Source organism: Miniopterus natalensis, chromosome 12, assembly GCF_054644295.1.
Source record: "Miniopterus natalensis isolate mMinNat1 chromosome 12, mMinNat1.hap1, whole genome shotgun sequence".
NCBI lineage: Eukaryota > Metazoa > Chordata > Mammalia > Chiroptera > Miniopteridae > Miniopterus > Miniopterus natalensis.
Window position 1 is genome coordinate 70,726,596 of NC_142092.1, and position 26,410 is coordinate 70,753,005.

Sequence of the window (26,410 nt, forward strand, 5' to 3'; positions counted from 1 at the left end):
CCCTAAACTCACTCTGGTTGGGTCTGGTTTGCTGCATTGTAAGATTACTATGTACATATTTGTGTTTTTCCCTCCAGTGACCATGAAAGACACCAGGTTGACAGCACTGGAAACTGAATTACCAATTGTCCCCAGAACAGGTAAGGTATCAACTCAGCCCACTGGTTGGGGAGACAGAGGGAATTGGCCATCTTGTCCATGGTGGTACTGGTGCATAATGTTTTTTTGCACGCAGGATTTAACATTTATGATGTTAACTGCTTGCCAGGAACTGGACTGTCTATGGCATGAAGTAATTGGTCAAATTACTGATGATTATTAATTGCTTATTCAGTGCCGGGCACTGTTAAATGCATTACTTTTCTCTTCACAACTGCACTTTTGGTGTATCCCCTTTTGACAGATGAAGAATTGGACTCTGAGATGTCATCTAATTTTCCTAAGGTCATACGGCCAGTACTTGGTGGGTCCATGACTCAAATCAGTTTTCACAGCCAAGCTTGGTTTTAATCATTAAATTGAAGTGCACTTGGGACTATAAACGTAAATTTGGTATAAATGTAAATTTGGTATAAACCAAATGTACTCTCTGGACCCTACCCCTTAACCTGCTCTGGAGTGGGGCCTGGGCTACAGGTTTGCATACTTTCCGGGTGATTCTATAATGCACATCCTGGGCTGAGCGCCCCTGAAGTCACAACTTAGCATTTGCATTTTAACATGGCTTTATCTGTTGGTTGTCTTAATTCATTTTAGGGATGAATTATATGCTATTGGGTCTAGGAACTAGAGGATTCTCAGAGCCCCAGGATATTTCCTTCATAATTATTGAGGCCCTGGCCTTCGGATACCTGGTCAGTCTTAGTGAGCTGACTGATCACTGAGATGTAAGGTGGAATTGATCAGCAAGAGTGCCAGAGCAGCACGTGGTATGTCTGTGGGGACACAGGGAAGGTGTTTAGTAGGCTGTTTTTATACACAGACACCTAATGGGATTCATTTAATGGCTTGAAGATTGCCATTTACTATATTCTGTCACTGTCTGCCTCACCTTACATAGTAGGAAACAAGTAGGGATTTTTGTCTTAAGATCAATGTCTGTTCACAAACAAGGACTCAATGTAGGTTGTAGATTGTCTAACAAAAATGTGGAAGCAGCGTACTCTCACAGGGGAGGCTTTCTAAGTTTGTCTTTTCATTTTCAAATTTTTTGTGTGTAGTTAACACTGACCCTTTTTTTAATCATCACTTGATATGTTTTTTAAAAATTGATTTTGAGAGAGAGAGAGAGAGAGAGAGAAAGAAACATTGGTGATATGAGAGAGAAACATTGATCAGTTTGCTTTCCGTACACACCCAAACCGAGGATCAAACCCCACAACCTAGGTATGTGCCCTGATCGGGAACTGGACCCACTGCCTTCCGGTGTACAGGACGATGCTCCAGCTAACTGAGGTTTGAAACATACTTTGTCAGCACTATCAGCAGCCAGGTTGCGCCTGTAGTCACTGGTACACATGTGTGATCCCGAACAATCACCTTCAGCTGCCACTGTTAGTCCCATCACTGATGTTTCTGGACAGAGCTGATGTGATTCGGGAGAGTGTCTGATGGGCTGTTTTCTGGAAGGAAGCTGTACCTGGGGCAGACCTCGAAGATCCTTCATCTTCAGTTACTGCAGACTGTTGGCTGTCTATAGCAGTCCTTTCGACAAGCTTTTTGTTTAAATTTTTGCCCTTCATAGACATAAAACTACAAGAAACTGTCTCTGTAAAGTGTTTTTGTAAAGTCTGTTTTGAAAGTTGATAAGTGAGTACAAAATGTGTTTGAGTAATTTTTTTCTTAACATTGTTTTCTTCTCTCTTTTTTTTTTTTTTAAATATATCTATTGATTTCAGAGAGAGGAAGAGAAAGAGAGAGAGAAACATCAGTGATGAGAGAGTCATTGATCAGCTGCCTCCTGCACACCCCCTGCTGGGGATGGAGTTCACAATCCCAGCATGTGCCCTGACCGGGAATCGAACCACGATCTCCTGGATCCCAGGTTGATGGTCAACTGCTGAGCCATGGCGGCCGGGCTTCTTCCTACTCTTTATATTCTTTATGTTTGGCTTGAAGATGGTTTATCCTGGATGCTATTTAGTGTGATTTTAGATTTTTTTTCATGACAAAATTGAGGTGAAAGTAGACATTTTTTATTCATTCTCAGATGTGAAGTATTCCCAAATATGACTTTTTCTTGAAAGACTACACACTAAATGCAGTTCTTAAGGTTATTTTGTTTGTAATAAATGCTGAAAAACCAATTCTATAAAAATTAAAATATGCTTTCTGTCATTTAGCCAGGTATTAAAATATTTGTAAACATTTGACTCAAAGAATAATTACTGTTATTTATAGTGATCTAGCTAGTCTACCCTATTGATATTCACATTATTAGTTAATGTATTTAACTAGTTGAAAGTTCTCAATTGTTTTTTAATGTAAAAGTCACATCATGCTCCGGCTGGTGTGGCTCAGTTGGTTGGAGCATCGTCCAGCGCAGTGAAAGGGCTTCTGCTCGATTCCCAGTCGTGGCTCATGCCCAGGTTTCAGTTTCAGTCCCTGGTTGGGGTGCGTGCATGAAGCGACCGATTGATGTTTCTCTCTCATATTCATGTTTCTCTCTCTCCCTTTCTCCCTCTAAAATCAATTAAAACATATTTTTAAAAAGTCACGTCATTAACTGCCGATTTTATTTTTATAAGTATACATCTGTACTTAAACTGACAGAATTTCAGCCTGTCATACATAAATACAGAACTTATGTGTTACCTCTATTTGAAAGCAATTATTCAGGTATTAGTAGTAATTCTAAATGCATGCCTTGTCCACTTTGCACATTGTGTGGATTAGATAATATGGTGACAACATGAACATGTAGTTATTGATCTCTCTCTCTCACACACACACACATACACACACACACACAGAGTCAAGGATGCCAGGAATGCTGCCAAAGTAGGCAGTTGATAGTTCAAATTTCACACCTAAAAACCAGGGCCAGGTATCGAGACAGACCTGAAGGACAGTTAGCCCTGTGAGGATGTGGGAGAGGAGCACTCCAGGGATGGAGGGAACAGTGTGTGCAAAGGCACTGATCGAGAAGCTTTCTTCCTGGGTTTTCAAAAACAGAGACTAGAGCAGAGAAATGAAGCAGAGGGGTGTGAAGTGAAGGCAGAGGGAGGTTGGGGAGTTCATAAATGGCTGAGCTGTGGGAGCCTTAGAGGCTGCTCGTGAGTTTGGCTCTTATTAGCTCCACAGGAAGCTATTGTTTGATTTTAAACAGGGGAGTGATAGATTCTGATATTCATATTTCAAGTCTCTTGTTTAGTGGCAAATGAGTTCTAGGGGAGCAGGAATGCAAGCAGGAAGGTGGTGAGGGAGGCTGCTGCTCTCTTGTCTCCAGGGGCCATAATGTGGGTTTGGACTGGACTTACCTCAGATGTAAGGGTAAGAGTGGTGGAAGCAACAAGGTGTCTCCTAGATGTCTGCATCTTGACCTTTTACTGAGACCAGAGGATGGGCAGAGTGACAGGGTTTGGGGTGGGTAGTGGGTGTTGGAAGTCCTGCTCTTAGTATAAACAGTGTCATCTATAGCACTGTGCTGTGCATGCGGCCACTAAAGATAACATTAAAGTAGCTGGAATGTTGCTTTGCATGTAGATACAGACATGTATTAACCCAGATACTGACTTTCGGCTTCTCCTACCTTCTCTGTTTTCTATACTTGGTTCTTTCTAAGATGGAAGAGAGACTGGCACGGCTGTAAGTGGGTATTTCACGTGCCTGTGGCGCTCACCTTTCTGTGTTTGTTTCCAGCAACTCTTCCGTAGGTTGTAAAGTGTGTTTAACGCTTGCGCATCTCACCCGCCACCACCAGCCCAGCCCAGGCTGGTTCCTCCCCGCCTTTGTGTACCCACTGAGCCACGGCCATTTCTCACATGTGCATAATTCTCCAGTGTGCTTGCTAGGTCTGTCTGCCCTCCGTAGCACCTGCACTGAGGCCCTTAAGACATATTTGAATGAGTTTAAAAAGGAGAGATGTTCCAGTCATGGGACTCATTCCAAAAGCTTATAATTCAACTTTTGTCAGGGCTTTTTAGAATATTGGAAATCCTTGAACTTGGGTCACTTAAATGACAAATCTCATACAAAGCCCAATATTTATATTTTTTCTAGGGATTAGGAAATATGTTTAAAGGGTAGAATTTTAGAACCAAAGAGAAAAGCTTGTTGCCAAAAATGTTCTAATGTGTTTTAGCTGAAACCTTATTTTTGCCTTGTGTAAAGCATTTGGAAAGAGTAGGCTTCAGAAACCAGACTTCTATGCCTAAATTATATTTACACACTGAAAAACAAGCTGGATGGTCCAAGTCGGTCAGCCTGACCACTGCCAGGTTGACTGGATGGTCGCCGTCTTTGTTTAGAACTGAGCTTATGCCACTGTGCTCTGGGCTCCTCATTTGGGACCAGCCCTGACAGGGCTGTCTTCTCAGTACACAAAGGAGCATCTCCGAGACCGTAAGTAGCAATTTTATTGGAACAAAACTGAACTTACAGACAAAATACTTTAAAATCTAAGGGTCATTTGTGATTTACCTGAAGTAGAAATGAAAATGGGGCTAGGAAGGTAAACGTGCTACCTCGGTTGCAGGCTCGATCCCCGGCCCTAGTCCTGGTGCGTGTGGGAGGCAGCCAATCCATGTGTCTCTGTCCTGTCAATGCTTCTCTCTCTCCCTCCCCATTCCACTCTCTCTGAAAAGCAATGGAAAAAATATCCTTGGGTGAGGGTTTAAAAAAAGTCATCTTGAAAGCAGTGTCCTGAAGACATTTATTGGACTCTTCCCAATGACATGCTGCACTGCTCAGCGAGTGTTTATTTGCGCCACGTGCTGTGCTGAAGTGTGTGACTGACATCAGTCATCCCGTTTAGCCCTCTAGGAAGAATACACCCTGGCCAGCTGCTGCCTTCACCATGGCGGTAATTGAGTCCAGCTCACAGCAAGGCGACATTGGTTTCTCTTCTGTTTTAAACTCTTTTGTGGTAAAATCTTACCAGTTGTAAGAGTTCTGAGCCCTTTCAAATGGCCTTCCTTTGTGATTTTCCTGTAAGATTTATATTTATAGGTGTGACTATAAATACTGTGTACTTCATGATTTACTATAAAAAATGCATTTAGACATTTTAATTGATTTCTCTGACAAATGAACTTCTGACTAACCAAGAGCCAAGTCAGTGAATCGTTACTGGTTATAATTAAACAAGAACGTAGATGACAGTAGTTAATACTCTCTAGTTTCTGGGGTCATTGCTCCTTTACATTTGACATCCTGTAGGAGGAGCTTAACTCTGTACATAGTGTTTCTCAGACAGGGTTTATGTATCACCCAGATAGGAATTACCTGGGGTGCTTATTAAAATGCAGATTCCTGAGCCCCAATCCAGTTCTGGATGGGCCCTGGAAGTTGCGTTTCTAACAAGCATCCCAAGTGATTTTGATGGACACTAAAGCTTGATAACTTCTGGTTTAGCTTATTCAAAGGAAAACATAGAAAATAAGGGTGTATTTGTGTGTATATGTGTGTGTGTGTGTGTGTGTGTGTTTTAAACACATCTTTATTGATTTCAGAGAGAAGAAAGGAGGGGGAGAGAGAGAGATAGAAACATCAATAATGAGAGAGTCATTGGTCGGCTGCCTAGCCTGCAACCTGGGCATGTGCCCTGACGGGGAATCGAACCCCAATCTCCTGGATCCTAGGTCGATGCTCAACCGCTGAGCCACGCCCGGCTGGGCAGGGTATATTTTAACATGGCTGCAAGTGGCATCTGTCTTCATTGGCCTGGGGACTGGGCCAGCCTTGTTCTGCTTTTCCATGTGACCGTGGCCAACTCACTCATCCTTTTTGAGTTTCCATGTTCTCATTTATAAAGGAAGGGTGCCAGCTGGTTCCCTCACACAGTTGCCGGGAGGGTCAGCCACATGCTAGCTTTGTGTCCCATTTAAGGGCTTGGAGCTTTGGAGTCAGGCGGACCTGGGCTCAGCCTTCAGTTCTTCCCTGGTTTTGCCTCTTGCTAGCTTTGTGACCCCAAGCCAATGGCCTGACCTCTGTTGCTATCCCTATAAAAATGGGACCAAAGAACCAGTCACATGGTACTAGGAGAGTAGTGTATTCGATGGTGTTCGTAGAAGGTACGCAGTTCCTGCCTGACACATGGTAGCAGCTGTCACTTGTTTTTGAAGATAGAGCTTTAGAGACCAAAGTGGGGAGGTACACGAAGTGGGGAAGTGCAGCCACACTTGGCGAGTGAGGTGACGCAGGATCGGTTCTGAGTGGTGCCGTGTTTGGTTTCTCTGGTGGTTGCATCTGGAGAATCCTTCTCATACATTTGCCACAGGCAGCAGCGTTCACGCGCCTGGCTGCTCTCATCGGCGAGGTTCTGGACATGCTGTTCACGGCACTGAAAACACACGCTGCTCTGTCCCGCAGGTGTTTTCTGTGGGGAAAACTTGATTGTTTTGTCACCCTGTGTTCCTTTTTCTCAGTCTGGTAGCAGCACCAATGAAGAGCCTTCAGAGTCTTTAACGAACGTCCTGGACCCTGCACAGCACGTCCGTGTAGGAAAATGGCCCAACAAGCCAATATTGGGGAGCTGCTCTCCATGCTGGACTCCCCGGTGCTGAGTGTGCGTGATGATGTCACGGCCGTCTTTAAAGAGAACCTCAATTCTGGTGAGCAGGAGCCTGTTCTTTTCAGCTCATCTGCAATCGGCAGACATTGACGTAGCGGTGACCAGAATCCTGCTCATAAATTATGGTTTCATTTTCTCAAGAGAGTCTTTAAAACCACCAACAAAGAGCATACATTGGTGAAGTTACGCTGTGTGTTTTAATTGCAGAATATTCAAATATGTACACAGACATAGACATAAGAATCCCATAGTGACCCCCTTGAACCCATTGCTTGTTTCTACCATTCTTATTTTATCTTAACTTCACTGACTCCCCCCATCCAAGTATTTTAAAGCAAATCCCAGATATACCATTTTATCTGTAAATCATATGTGTGATTTTTAATATGAGAAATCCTTAACCTCCCTTTAATTGGAGGAAAACAGTTTAAACAGTACCTGTTTTTGCTTACCAGGTGGGTAAAAATCAAATACGGATCATAGAAATAGACATTGTTAGCAGGAGACTAAGTTGGTGGCCAGCCTTTCTGCAGTATCATCAATTTAAAAACATGTACCATTTGCCCACCTACAAGAATCTGCATTTCATTATAGCCTTGAATGAAATATAGTGAAAAATTGGGGAAAGCCAGGTGTCCTTCAGTAGCTGAATGGTTAAATTAGCTGCGTGGAGCCAAGCAGTAATGAACAAGGAAAGGGTCAATAAAGAGAATGAATAGGTCCTAGGTGCCGACATCGAAAGGTGTCTGCACCACCTCATTAAATGACAAAACACACAGGCTCTGAGGATATGGACTTGGGGGCGGTGTGCGCACGTGCTCGAGAGAGATTCAAGTAGGAAGGTGTTTGAATGGACATTTACCAAAGTCTAGGGCATTTCTCTTCGGAGTGGGTTGGGAGGCAGGTGGTGAGGAGACTTCCATTTTCATTTTATGTACTTTAATATAGTCTGAATTGTCAGTAATAGGCATGGGTTATTTTTGTAATTAAAAGAGTAATAAAAAAGATAGCATTTATGTGCTTATGTGGATATTTAGACAAATAAACTTAGTGTTATCTTATTGTTAAACCTAAATGAATGTAAGGAAGCAGAAATAGAATGCTTCGTATGACTGTGGGTAGCCTATAGAGGAACGATTTCTGGATTTTGTGACAGGCGACTATTTGAGGTAAATTTGAACGTTAAAGGAAATAACTATGAGAAACTACCCTTGTCTTTGTTCAGACCGTGGTCCGATGCTTGTGAACACCTTGGTGGATTATTACCTGGAAACCAGTTCTCAGCAAGTATTGCACATCCTGACTACCTTGCAAGAGCCACATGATAAGGTAACTGCCAGGGTGTAGAGCGGAGCGTGGGGGACATTCTCCCATGTGGTGCGCTGGCTTCTCCGTACACCAGCTGGGCAGGCCCCAGAGCTCTCCCCTCTAGCTCCTACCTGCCGCAGGGGCCCTCGTTCCCAGGTTATCACCACATGTGAAAGTCATCTGCAGGGTCTACGTTTCTGGAAAAGTTTAAAAAATGAAATAAATTTCAGAGGCTTTTTAAGATCTTGCTGTTTAAAGAAACCTGGAATCCCACTACTGTAATTGTGCAGTGCCAGCCTGACCCATAGCACAGCCCTGGTTAACCCCGTGCTTTGAATAGGATTTTTCAACTTCTAATAAGCCTTGGAAAATGTAAAGCGCAGGTAACTAATGGGGCTAACGGGTGAGTCCTGTCTCCCAGCTTTTGGGAGGTCCCTTACATTTTGCTTTTCCTTTATTTTTTGGTTAATCCATACCCTAGGGTTTTTCCCCCATTGATTTCTAGAGAGAGTGGAAGGGAAGAAAGGCGGGGGGGGAGAGAGAGAGAAACATATCGATGCCTCCTGCATGTGCCCTGACCCAGGCTGGGGATTGAACCTGCTTCCCAGGTAAGTGCCCTTGACTGGGAGTCAAGCCGAGACCCTTTGGTCTACGGACTGATGTTCTAACCACTGAGCAAAACTGGCCAGGCATGCTTTATTTTGCTTGGTGGTCAATAGCTAGTAGAGCACTTTAATGGCAGACTTTGGGACATCTTGAGTTTGTATGCTGGTGACGCTACCAGAATTTGAAGGCCTTGCCCTCTTGTTTTTTTCACTCTGGGCTGAATTTTAACTTCTGTTACTACCTGATTTATATTTGGGGCCAAACCATGTAGCTGGGCTACTGTAGCAGTGAGTATGCTTCCAGTGGGATCCCTTCGCAGCTTCAACAGCAGGCCGCAGGCTGGGGGCCTGTGGTTGTGGTAAGAAGTGACCTCTTTGTATTTCAAAAGGAGGGCCTATGAAGGAGTGTCCTACGAAGGAGTGTCCTCAGGCCTCTCTGCCTCCCGCCGCAGATGCATGTTATGGGGATCCTTTTTTAGGAAGTGCAGACTGGCTGTCCTCTCTCAAGCCAGATGCAACAGTGTTTTGTTTGCCAACATGGTTTAAAAAATCTTGAATTTGATCTCTTTACCTGTGGCACCCTTGCTCTACATCAGGGGAGGCCTTGGGGGCCAGGAGCCTATCACTGCCAGCTTTGTTTGTGTGATCCTTGTATGTTCATCTAAGGGTTTCCTTTGGTTCCCTTGACTCCCTTCCACCCCCAGCTTTACTAGATATATTTCCCTGTTCTTTCACGTTTTTAGCACCTCTTGGACAAAATGAATGAATATGTGGGCAAAGCCGCCTCTCGGTTATCCACCCTCTCGTTACTGGGCCACGTCATCCGGCTGCAGCCACCCTGGAAGCATAAGCTCTCTCAAGCACCTCTTTTGCCTTCTCTACTAAAATGTCTCAAGGTATGATGTTTGTAAGGATTCGAATTAAATGGCTTTGTGCATGTCGTCTCTAAAATGTTGAGTAACTTCAAGCAAACCAGCTAGATTTTAACCTGAGCATTTGAAAACTCCAGGCATTCGGTGTTTCTTCCTAAGTACAGAGCTGGGCCGAGTGTTCTCAGGGCATCCTGACTGTCCAGTAGCTTTTGTCCAAGCAAATACAGTAACGTTTCGGTCAGGTCTGTTCAACGTCGCTCATCCCAAGTCTCTTCGACTTCATCCTTTGCCGGCCTCCCCTCAGTTGAAACATGCTGGTTTGTCTTTGGGAAACACTTATTCCTGGTCACAGCTCTAGTCAAAGCGCCTGCTGAGTTGCGCTCTACTTTTTTGTACCAACCTTAGTTTTTCTACACAGGGAGTCAAACCTAAATAGAACCTTATGGTTTGTGTGTTGACAGTGGCTTGCTGAGCTACCAGAGCTCTGTGCTTAATCTGTTCTGGTTCCTGGACTTGTTGCCTACCTGTGAAGTTAGAAAATGAGATTAGTGTGAAGTGCCTGCGCCTCGAAGAGACTGGACATGCCTGGCAGTGTTTACCACAGGCGGGCAGCACCTTAGGACTCGTCTGATACAGCACCCAGCACAGGGGTTTGTGTCTCTGCCAGCAAGGGCACTAGCTGCGTTAGGATCCCTAGAGGGGGTCCCAAGGAGTTGCACTGATAGGTGCCATAAAAACATGCACGTAGTATTGGGGAAAAACAGGAACAATCTTAACTTTTTTTTAAAACCCTCTTCCAAGGATATGCGTTCATTGATTTTTAGAGAGGGATGAAGAAGGAAAGAGAGAGAAACATCGAAGTGAGAGAAACTCTCATCAGTTGCCTCTCCTTTGTGCCCCAATGGGACCGAACCCGTAATCTTTTGGTGTATAGGGCGACACTCCAACCGACTGAGCCACTCGGCCGGGGCAGCAGCTTAATTTTTTTAAGCTACTGGGTTGATGAGGGTATAACCCAGTTCTGAGGCACACCATGTGGTTCGATTGCAAAACTGTCTTTTCCAAAAGGGTAGGCCTGGAAAATTACTCATGGGCTGTTACCCAGCCTTCAGTTAGAATGTGGAGGACTTAGGGGCAGTCCCTTTTACCGGAACTCATTCTACGTCTCCACCAGTGTTTTACGTTCTTGCTGCTAGACAGCTGCCATGACCAAGAGTATGGTGCGTGATGTGGAAACCAAGCATATTTAAAACTTTATTTCCAGCCTGATAGATTCCTTTTTAAATGGGAATAATGAATGTCTTAATTTCCACAGGAGTCTTTTGATTACAATCTTGTTTCTTGAGTCTGAATTCCAGCCACTTGGCAAACAGCCATGATTTGATCATGGGCCAGCTGAGCTGCTCTCACCGTCCAGGTGACTCACCCTCCGCTGGGCATCAGTGTCCTCATTAGCTGGCAGTGACGAGGCTCAGTGTCGAGGTTATCAACGGGTCAGAGGTCACCACAGCGGCTTTATCTTCTCTTGTTAATCTTCACCCGAGGATATTTTTCCTTTTTTTTTTTTTTTTTTTTTAAGAGACAGTGGAAAGGGGTAGAGAGAAGCATCAATGTGAGAGGGAGACATCGATCAGCTGCCTCCTACACATGCTCCCTGTTGGGGTAAGGATCCTGCAACCGAGGCATGTGCCCTTGACCAGGATTGAACCCAAGACTCCTTGGTCCTCAGGCCAATGCTCTAACCACTGAGCCAAACCGGCCAGGGCTCCACATCACATTGTCTTTTATTTGCTGATTTCTAAATACTGTGAAGGTGAGCCATTAAGTACACTTGTTAGTGCTAAACTAATTTCTTCTTAAGTCACATTTCTGTTGTAATCTTTTGAAAATAGTGTGTTACTTGTCAATGTGTAGTGTTTTTTTGAATTGACTTTAAAAAGGTAAGTGTTTTAGGATTTGGTTGGATGAACAAAAAGCAGCGTTTCTTTGTTCTGTTACAAAGCAGCTTCTTCAGCTTCCTCTGAGTGCTGTGAGTGGAATGTCCTCTGGCTTGAGGACTTGGGAGTCGCTCTGCCAAGTTTAACTCCTCTCCCGGACACGTGTCCAGATGCAGACTCCTACAGGCGAGCTGGTCCTCAGCAGTTTTCTTGTGGCGTCTGTTGCAGTGTTGTCCCTCCAAACCCTTAGGGACTTAGGGACAGGTTATGAGTCTGAGCAAGCCTCTCATTTGGGACCCTTGGTTTCAGAACCTTGTCATGTGCTGTGCTACGCCTGATGGGTGTTTTTTCTTTCTCGGCTTTTCCTTCACAGATGGACACGGATGTCATCGTCCTCACAACGGGCGTCTTAGTGTTGATAACCATGCTACCAATGATTCCACAGTCAGGGAAACAGCACCTTCACGATTTCTTTGATATTTTTGGCCGCCTCTCATCATGGTGTCTAAAGAAACCAGGTAAAGATCTTCTGTACCTGTCGTATCCTACCAGGTGGATGCTTTCAGTAGTGATGGCAGGTCGTGAGCTGTAAGGGGGGACACGTAGACTTCGGTAGCTGAAGTGGGTGTTGTCACTGGCTAGATGAGGAGCTAGCTTGGGGCGTCCACTGTAGGCGGGAACAAGAGGCATGCCTGTTGAGATGCCTTTCTTCTGTTGGCTTAAAGGATTCATTCTCAGAGAAATGGAGTAGTAGGAGGTAAAGCTTCCTGACTTTCGGTAAACCCCCTAGTCCATGCCAGGCAGCCAGCACTAAGCTTATAGGACATTCTTGCCTTAGTCTGCTGCTCTGTAATGACAGAGCATAGACCCTTGGCTCTAAGAACTTGGTCCTGTGTCTGGGAGGAGGGAGAATGCAGCATGTTCCAATGCTCTTTCACGTTTCAAACACAGTGGGCTTTGTCACACCTCGGCAGGTAGCACAGCTCTATCAAAATCACTCAGAAGCTGTACGCACATGAAATTCCCAGCATGAGATGCTCATGTTGCAGGCATGAGCTGTGAGCCCTGTGAAACAGAATCCTGTGGCTCTGAGCAAAGCCCCTGTGGTGCTGGCCGGTTATTTAGTCGGCTCTCCCTGGGGGCAGGGATGGTCTGTTCATTCTCTGGAGGAGCTTTCTGTACACTGTGGGCTTGGCCGTTTCCACCGGGTCCAGGCAAGGCTACATTAAGTTTTCTTTCTTTTATCCTCACTGGAGGATGTTTTTCCATTGCTTTTCAGAGAAAGTGGAAAAGAGGGAGGGAGGGAGAGGAGGGGAGAGAGAGAGAGAGAAACGTAGATGTGAGAGAGACATATCGGTTGGTTGCCTCCCCCATGCTCCCCGACCGGGCCAGGAGTGAACCCACAACTCAAATATGTGCCCTTGATTGGAAATTGAACCCGAGACCCTTCAGAGCACAGGCCAACACTCTAACCACTGAGCCAGTCTGGCCAGGGCCACTGTCAGCTCTTTATAAAGCTAATTTCAGCATGTTTTTTTTCACTATGTAGTTACAAATTTGCATAGCGAAGACTACATACTCTTTCCCAAAGATTCTCACACCTTTGTTCACAAATATTTGAACCTTGTTGTGCACCAAGCACAGTGCAGGACACTGAGAGTACAGAGGTGAGTTGACAGAGACGTTCCCAGGAAGCATGTGCTGAGCAGTCTGTGGACAAGGAGCATCAGAAACGTTAGAGCCAGTGACTGTCATTATAAAGGTAGTTCAGTGTGGAGAGAACGTCTGGGCCCTTTTCAAGGGATGACTGGAGAGGAAGCAGAGATTAGCTCAGTAAGAGCCTGTGGATCACTCTAAGTAGAGCGGAGTATATCCAGAGGCCATGGGGGCCATCAGCGGGTTTTCCGCAGAGGTGTCTGGTGTGCTCACATTTGCTTTGTAGAAAACCATTCCCCCTCTCTGGGGCAAAGTGGGACTGTCCATCAGCAGGGAGTCATACGGGAGCTTTGGAGGCATGTCTGTTGGGCACCATCAGTCTGTGTCTAGCTGAGAGTCTCCCCTCGATGCTTTCCTTTTCAGGCCACGTGGCGGAAATCTACCTTGTCCATCTCCACACCAGTGTTTATGCTCTCTTTCATCGCCTCTACGGAATGTACCCTTGCAACTTTGTCTCCTTTCTACGTTCCCACTACAGCATGAAGGAGAACCTGGAGACCTTTGAGGAAGTGGTCAAGGTAAGTGAGAACTCTGTAGACAGTTGGCATTTATAACTTTTGTGTTAAATGGTAGATAGGAATTCTGAAAAGAAATTCCGCCTTCCCCCCAGCCCAAGACCTGCCACCCCGGCCCTAGGCAACTGCTGATCTGCTTTCTGCTTTATAGACGTACCTGTCCTGAGCATTTCACATGAACAGAGTCATGTGACATGTCTTTTGTGCCCGGCTCCTTTCACTTTACACAGTGTTGTAGCGCATATCAGTATCTATTCTTTTTTCTGGTCTAATAATACTCTGTTGTACGGAGATACCACAGAAGTTAAGCCTCTTTTTTGTCAACCGAACTCTTCTAGCCAATGATGGAGCATGTGCGGATTCACCCGGAACTAGTGACTGGATCCAAGGACCATGAACTGGACCCTCGGAGGTATGGAAACACACTAGTGATATATTTCACACTCTTCTGAGAGATTGAAAATGGGACCTAGGAGACGTCCCTCTTGAGAAGTTAATGGGGAATACAGGTTCTTCTGCTATAGCGTTAGTCCCTTTTGAAGGACTTGGACAGTGAAAACTTCCACTGAGTCTGAAACATTCCTGAGAGACAAGGAATTGGTAGCTCATTTATTTATTTATTTTATTTAAAATTTTTTTTATTGATTTTAGAAGAGAGGAAGGGAGAAGGAGGGGGAGAGACACCTATGTGAGAGAGAAGCATACATCGGCTCCCGTATTTACCCTGACTGGGGATGTGCCCTGACCGGGAATCGAACTGGTGACCTCTCGGTGCATAGGACGATGCTCAGCCACCTGAGCCACACCAGCCAGGGCTCATTTAGCAGAGGGGATGCACTGTGGGTGCCAGCCCCGCAGAGCCCCCCGAAGGGCTTCGAGCTTGGTGGGCCCAGCGATGGTGTGAGGCAGGAGAGGAGGGTGTGTCTGAAAATAGGTGGACGGTGGAAAATCTGGATGCTGAGTGTGGATTCCCCAGGAGCTTTCTCCTGCTTCGCCAGGTGACTGCCATCTTCTGTGGAGCCCTGCAGAATCTCCCAGGTCCAATCCGTCCTCTGGAGAAACAGCCTGCAAGGCTCCTGATTTGAGAACACCGGGCATGGCAGAGGATGAGTCAGGCTGAAAGGAGGGGATGAGTGAGATTCTGCTTCTTGAGCCATGAGAGCGAGGGGTCCCAGGAGATGAGAGCAAGAGCCGTGTCCCAGTCTTGGTCCAGCTGTCCCTTCCTTCAGAGGTTACAGGAGCCCCTTCTGGGGGAGTCCTGGGAAAGACAGGCTTTCCTTAGCCAGAGCACCTGGCAAGGTCTAGAGTGAGGACCAGGAGTTGGATGAGCTGCTGAAATAATTGCAGAGGGAGGAGACCTCTCTGTTTGCTGCTTCTCGGCTCACTGATCCTGCTCCCAGGAATTGGTCAGTGTGGACTCCTTCTGTGGGATGGAATGAATGTCCTCAGCTGATCCAGGCAGAGAGGGGGCGTAGGGACTTCATCAGTGCATAATCAGGGCACACTAAGTACACGTGAGTTATCTGGGGCAGGGTCACCTAGGCGCTGTGTCCCTCGGTTCAGAACAGTACAGTAGCAGCACCTCGATGTCTGTTCTGATCTGCACGGGTTGTCTCTGTCTTGCTCAGAGCCGGCATCTTACTCTCTGTGGATTTCCCTTCGCTGGTGTCCTCTCAGGGTCTCCGTTTCCTGTATATTGTGTCTTCCCTCTTGGTTTGCTATTGTTTTCATGGGTTATATCGTTCAGCAGTTTCTGGGTAAAGGATGCAGGTTTTTGGCTGGGGGTAGACTAGGAGTCTCTCCCACTCAGCAGTTTGAAGGCATTATAGTGTCTCCACTGTGCTTCCAGTGCGGCTGTGGAAATTGAAGATGTGCTGGTTTCTGATCATCGCGTTTGCTGTGTTTCCTCTGTGGGAGCCTGCAGTCTTTTCTTTGTTCCATAATATTCTGAAATGTCCTAGTGATGCCCCTTGGTGTAAGTCTGCTCTCATTGTTCAGTCTGGAAATTCTTCAGGTTCTAGGAAATGTTCTTTATTTTATGCTTGGTTTCCTTTCCTCCGTTGTCTCTTGTCTTTTTTCTAGAACTAGTATTCAAATTGGGACCCCTGACACGTTCTCTGCTCCTTTTTGCTCTCCCATTTTTTTCTCTGCTCTTTTGTTCTGTTCCCTGAAGATGCCCTTATCTTTAGTTTTAATCCTATTATAGTTCTGTTTCTAATACCTCAGAGCTTTTTCTGTTCTCTGCTCCTTTTTTACAGTGGCCCATTTTTGTCTTTGGGTGCAGTCTCTCGTCTGTGAGAATGTTGATAGCTGTTTTTTTTCAGGGGTTTTCGGAGGTTGTAGAGTGGGATGTGTGTGTTCAGTCTATTCTTCTAACTTGGAAGCCTCCTGGGTCAACTTACAGAGCCTCCCTCACCTCGGTAGGCAGGCAGGGGTTATCTGGCTTTTGAAGAAAGCTCCAACTCAAAAGATAAGACCCAAGGTAAAGCGGAAGAGGCGGAGCTAGAAACTGATCCTACAGAGCAGCAGGAACTGTCAGCAGTAGCTCTGGAGATGAGGCGCTCGGGCGCAGATCCCCAGGTCAGGAGGGAGGAGTCAGACGCAAGAAAGAGCTCCTGAAAATGAAAAGTGATATCCCAGATAAACATTTCAGTGAAAGGTTGGGAAGGCGAATTTGAGGATGCCTCAGGAAGGAGGCTCTTTGGGAGAGGGTGAATTATCCTGGCGTCCCGTTTGCATGTGTTTATGTAGACCTTATACGAGGCATTGTTTCAGAGCTGTTGGAGTAAGTTTAAGAGGAGTTAGGAATAGATACACAGAAGATTGAAGAAAAGCAGAAGAATTCCAATACCAGGACAGTAAATCGAGCAAAATAACTATTGTCATAGTAGAACTTTGGCTCGATCATGAGTAAATAGTACTAATGTAGTCATAATAGTTGTTGAAAATCAATTTTGACAAAGAACAAAACAGTGGTATATTTATTTTGAGAGCACTGAGGAGGAGGGAAAGAGATACATGGAAGTGACCTAAGTTCTCACCTATAATAGATGATGTGTCACATTCAGACATCAGGAAACTGAAAGCATAGGGTATAGTTTTGAGAAACACTGCGGAGGGGTCACAGTTCAAGCAGCTGCCAGAGTGCTGGAGGGAGAGGTATGGGAGGGACCTTTTATACTGTGCTGACTTTAAACTGTCATATTGCTTTGAATCTAAGGTGCCATTGAATATAGGATGTACTTATGTTGTACTAAGCACATTTGAGAAGGAAAGAATACCAAATAAATGAACAAATGACTGGTTAGCCTATGCTTCCTAGTTTCAGAGGTACTAAAACATGAACAATCCCTTTAACCACCAAGGAATTGTTGTGAGTGCATCTGTTACTCTGATTAAACTAAAATGTTCCTGCTTTGTCGTGAGTCTCATTTTCTTCTCTGAGATAGTCTTCCTGTGTGTACGTATGTGTCCTGACTCTTGCTGTCACTTAATCACTTTCCGGCCACACTGAGAACGTGTCAGGAGGAGACTAGCACCAGTACCACAGGCTGCCACTGGGAACTTAACCTGTATGGTGACCCAAGAGGCTACGTGGGAACGCCAAGGTTCTCCTTAGGGAGCTGCCTCACGTCCCCATAGCCCGGGTGCTTTCATCCTGTATTTGACGTCACACTCTTAGCATCAAGGAGTCAGTGCTGAGCGGCCTAGAACTGTCATGTAGGATGGGATGTATTGCTAGGGGAGACCCAGGGGGTGCCCCTGTGCTGCTGGACTGTTTTTCTGTTAGCTTTAGAACACAAAGATGAGAACATCTGTTGATTACTAGTTACTTAGAAACATGTAGAGCAAAATTGTGTTGTCTAAAAGGAAGTTTGTAGTTGAGCAAATAAATGTATTAATTATCAGGGCCTTGTTAGGGCACTTGGCGATGACCGAAGGAGTAGGAGGAGGGAAGAAGCATCACCTGTGTCTTGTTCCTTTAACTTGAATTATTAGCTAGTCATATCTGTTTGTGCATCTCTTGAGGAGTTTTGTTTCCTTTACTCATGTAAGATTATATCCTGATTTAATCTTTGTCATTTTATGTCATTTAATCTTTGAAAGCATAGTTTTTAAAACCAACTCTCTTAAGGTATAATTTAGATACAATGAAATTCATCAGTTAAGTTTTGACAAAAGTCACAGTCACAATAGAAGAATGTATTGTTGCTCAGAAAGTTGCTTCCAGCCCCCCTCCTGGTGAGCACTGACCTGCTGAAATTGTGCTTTTTCATTGAGGAGTCACAGTTTTTCCTGTGCAGAGTCTCTCTCTGGTTGGACTTTGGGTTACTTCCTCTCTTCCTTCCATCACGAGCTGTGCTGTGCTGTGCTGAGCGCTGGTGTACATTATGATGCATGTGTGTTTCCACAGGCCACGTTCTCTGCAGTGAACTGTGGCTCACGTAACAGGAACCCTAGACAGTTCTTCAAATATCCTCGTGGGCTTTCTCTAGGTTTGAGACTTTCTGGGCTGCATTTGTTGTCTGGAATCAAGGCTTTGATAGGAAACCTTAAATCAGGCTCAGCTACCTGGCAGTTTCCAGGCCGCCCTGTTCTTTGATTACCTGTGTTCCAAAGGAGATTTTCCCTGGTGACTGCTCTGCATAGTTTGTGTTCTATTTTGAGGCAAGGCCTACTCTTTTGTTGATTAAATTCTTCTTTCAGATTCGTTTCTGGCAACTTGATATAAGCACTTTAAGTGGGGAGGACACAGGTTTGTGAAACGAGTGGCTAGTTTCTGATTAATATTTCCCGGGCTGGTGCGGCTCTGCCTTGTGCTTTGCTCATCACGGGTCAGTGGCTGGCTGGAGTGAGCACTCTTGTGTATTTGATTGATCACGTGCATTACAACTTGCACCTCTTGACTTTCTTTGCCTTTTACAGGTGGAAGAAATTAGAAACCCATGATGTGGTAATTGAGTGTGCCAAAATCTCTCTGGACCCTACGGAAGCCTCCTATGAAGACGGCTATTCTGTGTCTCATCAGAATGCAGCCCGCTTTCCTCCTCGCTCAGCCGACGCCACCACAAGCCCTTATGTGGACGCACAGAATAGCTATGGTGAGGGGACTTTGGCACTTCCCCGCTTTTCCACTTTGTCTTTGGAAAGCACCGTTGATTTCTGCTAACTTTTTTTTTTTTCCTAGAGGAAGACTTACTTCAGCTCCTACGAGTTGTTTCCCAAATATTTAAAATTTGAATTTGTTTCCATTTTCTCCCGATTAATTCCGCCTTCATGTTTAATTTAGTCCCATGTCCTTGATCTCCTACCTGATCGTATGCTTAACAAAGAAAATGGATTTAAATATTTGACTTCTAGGCTCCCCTTCATAAGGGAATCTTTCTACTTTTCAGACACTTGCAGTGAGGCCCTTGGGCTGTAGCACTAAGTGTGAGTGAGTCTGGACAGTTTAGAACTGGGCTGTTACAAAGTGTGGGCTTATCTGGTGGCAGCACCCACTGAGGCTGTGATTCTGGCCATTCCTTCTCGAGTTCTCCTGCAAACCCTGTTGTTCATGTCCAAAGAGCACTTTGAAGTGTTCCTTTGTCCCCCAGGATGTCCCCTTCAGATATTTTTTAAATGTAGAGAACTGAGTATTATTGAAGATCTAGAAGACCGTACTTTAAAAAAAAATTAATTTGAGAGAGAGAGGGAGATCAGTTTGTGTTCCACCCATCCATGCATTCATTGGTTGCTTCTTGTAGTGCCCTGACTGGGAATCAAACCCACAACCCTTTGGTGTACAGGACAATGCTAAAACCAGCTGAGCCACCTGCCAGGGCCAAGTGAACAAAGTTTTTTGTCAGAATAATGGAAAGCCACACACTGATGCCATATGCTCTTTCCCTTTCATTGCAGGGAGCATGACCTCCACCCCTCACTCCGCTTCCCGGCCGACATTGTCCAGCACACCAGGGCAGCTACCTCCGACTCTGAGTTCCCCTGCGACACGGCTGTCAGCTGAGCCGCCACAAGTACGGTGTCCATTAGTGTGCCTGCTTCCTTCTGTGCTCGCTGCTGAAGCTGATAATTGGTCAGGATTTAGTATGTAGTCTGGGAAAATCTCAGTGCTTGTTTCAGAAAGAGTTATTTCTAAGGATGTTACATTAGCAAAACCCAGTTGGGTCTCTCTGGAGTCTAGACTTGGAAAATGCAACTTGTCTCTTGATGAAGCTTTAATAAAGTGCCTTTTTCCAGTTTGAAGTGACCGTCGGTCATGGACGTAAACCTTGGGTGGTTGGTGTTCATTCCCCATCGTTGACATGCCTTCCTGACTTCCCAGGCCACTCTCTGGAGCCCATCTGTGGTTTGTGGCATGACCACTCCTCCCACGTCTCCTGGAAACGTCCCATCTGATTCATCCCAACCTTACAGTAAAGTCTTTGGTACATCTGGTATGTATGTCTTAGGTTGGATTTGGTTGGTGGGCTGGGCCTGCCTTTCATGACCAGAATGGTCTCTTAGATCTGATAGTGAGTCTGGGGGACTTACTGTAGTAAACATGATGTTGATACTTAAAACTCTGGGGCTTCCAGAGCATGTTAAGTGAACCTAAAAAAAAGACTAGCCTAGTTCCCCAAAAAGCTAACTCTAGCAGCTTTCTTCGCAGTAATAAGCTGATAATAATTCGGCAGCTTTTCTAATAATTGGACTTCGGGACTGTGTGTGTTCTGTCCTTGTCTCTGAGCAGGTGGAAAAGGAACTCCCTCGGGAACCCCAGCAACCTCCCCTCCTCCAGCCCCACCCTGCCATTCGGATGACTGCGTGCACGTTCCACTCCCACAGCCCACAGCCACGCCCCCCAGGAAGGTAGGCTCGAGGTCTGTGGTTCTGCCCAGGCACAGCGACTGCTCGCTCCCACGCTCACTTTGTGAAGCCCATCATGCCAGATAGAGCTTCAACCTAAAATGTGATGGATTTAAACAGAACAATTGGAAATAGACCAGCCAGCAGCTCTCCAGGTGGTATCAGCTGACTCGGCATCCTGAAGCCCTTCCAGGGAACCCACAGGGTCAGAAGTGCTGTCACAGTCACAGTCACACTAAGCTGTCTTTCCCCTTGACTGCGTTGAACTCATGGTATAGAAACTGGTGGGGGCTGGCTGGCCCCTCAGCATGAATCAGAACAGGCACCTGCCTGTCCTGGGGGCCATCAGGCTTATTCCTCGGCATGTTTTTTCATTTTAAAAGAAGAAAAGGAAACAAACAGACCAAAAAAACTAACTTGAGTGTTCTATGGAAAGAGGTGGAGGTTTTTAGTTTTATTATATATTGGCCCTTGGGAACGTGTATGTGTGTTATTACTGTGATGGAAGATGGAAAACCCACAAAGCACTTCGTTGCACACCCGCCGTGCTGGTAGCTGGGGCAACACGCAAGCGTCCGAACTGAGAGCTGTCCGAGCTGCTTTTCTTTATGAAGTGCTAGTTTTATTTTATTTATTTTTAAAAATATATCTTCATTGATTTCAGAGAGAGGAAAGGAGAGGGAGAGAGAGATAGAAACATCAATGATGAGAGAGTCATGGGTTGGCTGCCTCCTGCACGCCCCCGACGGGGGATGGAGCCCGCAGCCCGGGCATGTGCCCTGACCGGGAATCAAGCCGCTGTCTCCTGAATCCTAGGTCAATGCTCAACCGCTGAGCCACACCCGGCGGGGCTCGCCAGTTTTTTATTTTATTTTATTTTATTTTATTTTATTTTATTTTATTTTATTTTATTTTATTTTATTTTATTTTATTTTATTTTATTTTATTTTATTTTATTTTATTTTATTTTATGATTATTTATTTATTTAACATATCTTTATTGATTTCAGAGAGAGGAAAGGAGAGGGAGAGAGACAGAAACACAGAGAGTCATTGATTGAGCCCGCAACCCAGGCATGTGCCCTGACTGGGAATCGAACCCCGATCGCCTGGATCCTAGGGCGACACTCAACCGCTGAGCCATGCCCGGCTGGGCGCCAGTTTTAGTTTAAAGAGCATTTGGCTGACTTACTGCGGTTATTCAGAACTGAGCATGTCTGGCAGTTAGTTAAAAGACAAACTGAGCCTGTCACTTCAAGATAAATAACACAGTATTTGTTGCCGATGATAAATTCACCTTTCAGGCGAAATTAGAATATTAAAATACTGGTTCGGCCACCACCAGTGGTAGCTTCCTGTAGACTTTCACGAGGAGATTGAAGTGTCTGGTTCCTGAGTTGAGTTTTCTGCGTCATCTAGTGAAATGTTGCAGCGTATGCGTAACTTGGTGAGCCAGTATTTGCTAAATGCCCGCACTGCGATCTTGCAGCCTCACACAGGTGGAAGGTGCGTTCAGGTAGAGGCAGACTAGTGGATACACACCGTGTGGAAGGTGAACTGCCGTGGCTTCAGATTTCATGTCATGACTCACCTGTAGGAAATAACCGTCGGGTTTGGGTGCAGTGTGAAAGATGGCTAGCCCCGGTAAGGTCTATCGGCAGAGTCTTAACATACATCTGCTTCTTACCACTGCTCATCTGTGGGGCCTGGGATTTTCTTCAAATGCTTTATCCAGAATACCATATCGCAACAGATTGCAGGCAGAGGCAGACAGGAGAGCCCAGCTTTCTTCCATTCAGCCAGGTGTTCAACTTGCAACAATGTAAATCAGCTGCGCTCTCCTCACTCGTCCATTCTTGCATGGGGAAATACAGATTTTTTTTCATAAAAGTACATGTTACTTATGTTTACATGCAAGGGATTTATTATTTTTGAGTAATGAAAATAGTTTAAATTCGTCTTTCAGTTTCTAATCCCATAACTGTCACTGGATATGACCACATAAAAAAAATTCTTGGGATTCTCAATAATTTTTAAGACTATCAAGGCATCCTGAGACCAAACAGTTGGTGAACCCTTTACATCCCTTTAATATCTACTAAAAGTGTAGCTATTTGGGATATTTCTTTTACACCTGGGGACATGTCCTCAGCCTTGCCCTGTGATGTAAGCGGTACCTTACCTTTTCAGGAGGAGAGAACGGAATCGGCCAGGCCCTGTCTGCACAGACAACACCATATCCCCAGCGACCGAGGACTAGGTAATGTCCCGCGCGATGTCAGGCCTCGCTTGTCTCTCCTGTCTCCTCGTGGAAATAGGGAGATTCGGGAATAGTGTGAACACTGAGGCCTGGAGGTAGCGAATTGTGTGCTTAATCTAAATGCCAGCCTGATGGTAACGGCAGATGCAGTTTTTAAGTATCACAGTGAAGTACCTACGTGTTGAGCTGGCCAAGCTGCAGTTTTATCTGGTCTCTTGAGTGTTGAGAACGGAGAATTTTGTTTCCTGTGGGGTTAGTTTTTGGCACCTTCAGTGAGAGGATTGGTAGTGCTTAGCTCTCTGTAGCGGCCTTGGGACAGCTGTTCCTGGCCTTTCTGTTCACCACGGCGTCCTCCGTGGTGGCGGCAGCAGTTGCACGGTGTGGCAGCTTCCAGCGTGTTCCTTTGACTTGAATTGTCTGTTTCTCTTTAGAAGAACTCCCTGCCAGCAAGGGTTCCGTCACTCTCAGTGATCTTCCAGGGTTCTTAGGCGACCTGGCCTCTGAAGAAGACAGCATTGAGAAAGATAAAGAGGAAGGTAAGAGCCATGGGGTCCTGGGCCTAGAGGTTGTAGGAGATGGTAAAACCCTGAAACCAGGCTTAGAGTCTACACTCCCAGGCTTGCTTCGGGGAAAAGGATGGGACTTTTATTCTGGGCCCAGTGCCAAGTAAAGGGATGCCGCTTTCTGTCTTTCCCTCTGGGTGGCACACAGCAGCCTGCCACCCCACTGCCTGGCCCTGCCCGGATCGCCTTCTTACTGTGGTGTGTCTGTCGCCCTCCCTCCCCTTAGCGGCGATATCTAAAGAACTTTCTGAGATCACGACGGCTGACGCTGAGCCTCTGGTTCCTCGAGGAGGCTTTGACTCTCCCTTCTACCAAGATAGCTTCCTGGGCTGTCCGAGGAAGACCCCGTCAGCCGTCTCCAGCGCTCAGGGCGCCAGTGTGCACCCCGAGCCTCTGAACTCCTCGCTGGACAAGCCTGGGCCTGACACACCAAAGCAAGCCTTTACTCCCATAGAGCTGCCCTGTGGGGGCGCCGACGAGAGCCCTGCCGGGAGCAGGGAGCGCCAGACGCCTCTGGAGACCAGCATCCTCACTCCCAGCCCTTGCAAAATTCCTTCTCAGAGAGGCGTGGGCTTTGGAAGTAGGCAGCCTCCCCCCTACGATCATCTTTTCGAGGTGGCATTGCCAAAGACTGCCCATCATTTTGTCAGCAAGAAGACTGAGGAACTATTAAAGAAAGCACCAGGAAATGTAGAGGAAGACTGCACACCCTCTGCCTCCCCGCTGGAGGTACTGGACAGGCTGATCCAGCAGGGTGCTGATGCACACAGCAAAGAGCTGAGCAGGTAAGGTGCGTGGGCTCCAGTCTTCCACAGTGTCAGTTGTATGTGGGATCAGAACTCGGGAGGGTGCAGACCATCATGCTCCATCTGGGAGCCGCTGCTCCTCCTGTTTGGTCAGACATCCCTCCATCCGGCTGCCTTTTTGTACATGACTGTGTGTGTCCTCTAGACGTGCACACTGAACTGGTCAGCCCTTATAAGATGTCCCATTTTAACACGAGTCTTTCTCTCTTTACGTGGGCCATTTGTCCACTGCACTCTGAGGAAGTTCAGAGGCTTCCACACTTGCTCTCAGAATTGGAGGGTGAGGTTATGGTATTTCAAGTATAGGAATGTTTGTCACAGGGTCCCTGTCTGTCTAGCTATGGGTGGTTTTTCTGTTTGCTGTCACAGCTCATTAGGTAGAAGATAAAATTTACAGCCTTTTGGTGCAAGTTCATGTGGCCCCTCCCCCAGGATGGCGCACGTGGTTTCTTAGATCTGAGACACTTTACAACCTTTTATTTTTTAAATTTTTTTCTCTTTTTTTTCTTGTCTGACTTTTTTTTGTGTGTGTGTCTGACTTTTATTACTCTTTTCAAAGGATGTCCAAGGAAAGGGTAAGGGAAGTTTGAATCCTCTGCCATTTCTCAATAGGCTCTTGGGGAATGTTAGTTTTTCATTTTTCTTCTGTGTGATCATCTAAAGTAGAACACGACAGAGATTGCGGTATTTAAGATCGCTCTCTTTTTAAAGATTGATTTTAGAGAGGGCAGGAAGGAGGGAAAGAGGGAGAGAGAGAGAGGGGAGAAAGAAACATTGATGTGGGATAGAAACATTGATCAGTCGCCTCCATATGCCTCCCTGACTGGGAATCAAACCTTCAACCTTCTGGTGCACAACATGACGCTCTAACCAACTGAGCCACACCTGCCAGGACTAAGATCTCTTTTTTAATGAAATCCAGTGTAATAGGCCCAGGTAAATTACCTGATTTTTCCTTAAACTTGGGTGACAGGAGCTTCATAACCCAGAGCTACTCCTCATGTATTTCAATAGAGGGTTGAAAGCAGGTAGCTCTCAGCGTGTTCGGTCACCAGTCCTTGGAGATCTGAGCAGAACATGCAGGCCGCAGAGTGAGCTCAGCGTTGGGCCTTTTCACACCAGAGACTTGGGTGCACATCCTGGGGCACTGGCCCTTGAGTGGCCTGTAAGGCTCCTCCGCTGACTTCACCGTGGACTCGCAGTTGGAGACTTTCTTATGCCACAAGAAAGTGACCTAACCTTGCCACAGTGAAAATTCCAGATAAGTTTCTTCTAGGTAAGATTGGTAACTTTGTGATTCAAAAACTTTCTTCCTAGGTTGTCTTTACCCAGCAAGTCTGTCGACTGGACCCACTTTGGAGGTAAAGTTGTTACTTTAGCTCCAAATCCAGCCCACACGATCCTGCTTGTTGCCTTTGGGAGGTGCCCTATAGGAAACATCTCCCCTTTGCTACTGTTCCAGCCCCTCTGTCTGCTTGGCTAAAGAGTATCTCAAGTGTTGCAAAGTCAGCATTTCCTGTTTTTGAAAAGTGTCAAAGACCATGCACTTGGCAGTAGAATTGTAAAAAGTGCAGACCTCACTCCCAGCTTCCAAGTGCAGTAAATGGTACTGTTAGAGTTCTTGGGGGAAAACATACCAGGGAAGGAAGAAAAGGAATCTCAGAAGTGCATGCATATGGGTCCAGTTTGTGGGGGAAAATAAAGAATGCTCTCAAGGAGTCACCCCACATTATGCCCGTTGTGATCCTGTAAAGGGAGATAAGTGGTAAATGCTTCCTTGTCTCCTAATGAATGACTGGTGCAGGGAACCAAGTGGTTTGACAAGTGAGCGGCAACTCGTTTCTTAAAGAATTGATTTCTTAAGCTAAGAGACCACGGGCGGGGGCTTGATTGAACGATATGTAAAAGGCATCTCTGCCACCCTCCCTCTGCTTTAAAATCAGGCTCTCCTCCCTCAGATGAGATCCGCACCCTCCGTAACCAGTTGCTTTTACTGCACAACCAGTTGCTCTATGAGCGTTTTAAAAGGCAGCAGCATGCTGTCCGGAACAGGCGTCTCCTCCGCAGGGTGATCAGAGCAGCGGCTCTGGAGGAGCACAACGCTGCGATGGTGAGTGTGGTGGGGGGCAGGTGGCGGGGTGGTGGTCATTCCTTGCCTGTAAAGAGCAGCCCTGAGCCGAGTCAGAGTTCCCTGCCTTGCTTTGCTCACTGGTGTGGCTTGGGCAGCCCACCTTATCTCTGAGGTT

The 26,410-nt window shown here is 46.0% G+C and overlaps 1 protein-coding gene across 4 annotated transcripts in view; it reads left to right on the forward strand.

Annotated features, from left to right (window-relative positions):
• Positions 1-26,410, forward strand: part of TSC1 (TSC complex subunit 1) — a 44,543-nt gene that overhangs the window by 8,831 nt on the left and 9,302 nt on the right. For 2 of the 4 annotated variants that reach the window (XM_016196589.2, XM_087822988.1), the window contains exons 2-17: positions 78-140; positions 6,588-6,773; positions 7,959-8,062; positions 9,390-9,542; positions 11,829-11,973; positions 13,535-13,689; positions 14,025-14,098; positions 18,613-18,788; positions 19,588-19,703; positions 20,012-20,123; positions 20,420-20,538; positions 22,726-22,795; positions 23,227-23,331; positions 23,585-24,143; positions 25,482-25,525; positions 26,108-26,274. In XM_016196589.2, the coding sequence (XP_016052075.2) occupies positions 6,668-6,773; positions 7,959-8,062; positions 9,390-9,542; positions 11,829-11,973; positions 13,535-13,689; positions 14,025-14,098; positions 18,613-18,788; positions 19,588-19,703; positions 20,012-20,123; positions 20,420-20,538; positions 22,726-22,795; positions 23,227-23,331; positions 23,585-24,143; positions 25,482-25,525; positions 26,108-26,274 (2,205 nt within the window). In that variant the 5' untranslated portion in view covers positions 78-140; positions 6,588-6,667. The remainder of the gene's footprint in view (positions 1-77; positions 141-6,587; positions 6,774-7,958; positions 8,063-9,389; positions 9,543-11,828; positions 11,974-13,534; positions 13,690-14,024; positions 14,099-18,612; positions 18,789-19,587; positions 19,704-20,011; positions 20,124-20,419; positions 20,539-22,725; positions 22,796-23,226; positions 23,332-23,584; positions 24,144-25,481; positions 25,526-26,107; positions 26,275-26,410) is intronic. The other 2 variants (XM_087822990.1, XM_087822989.1) reach the window with 2 other exon arrangements.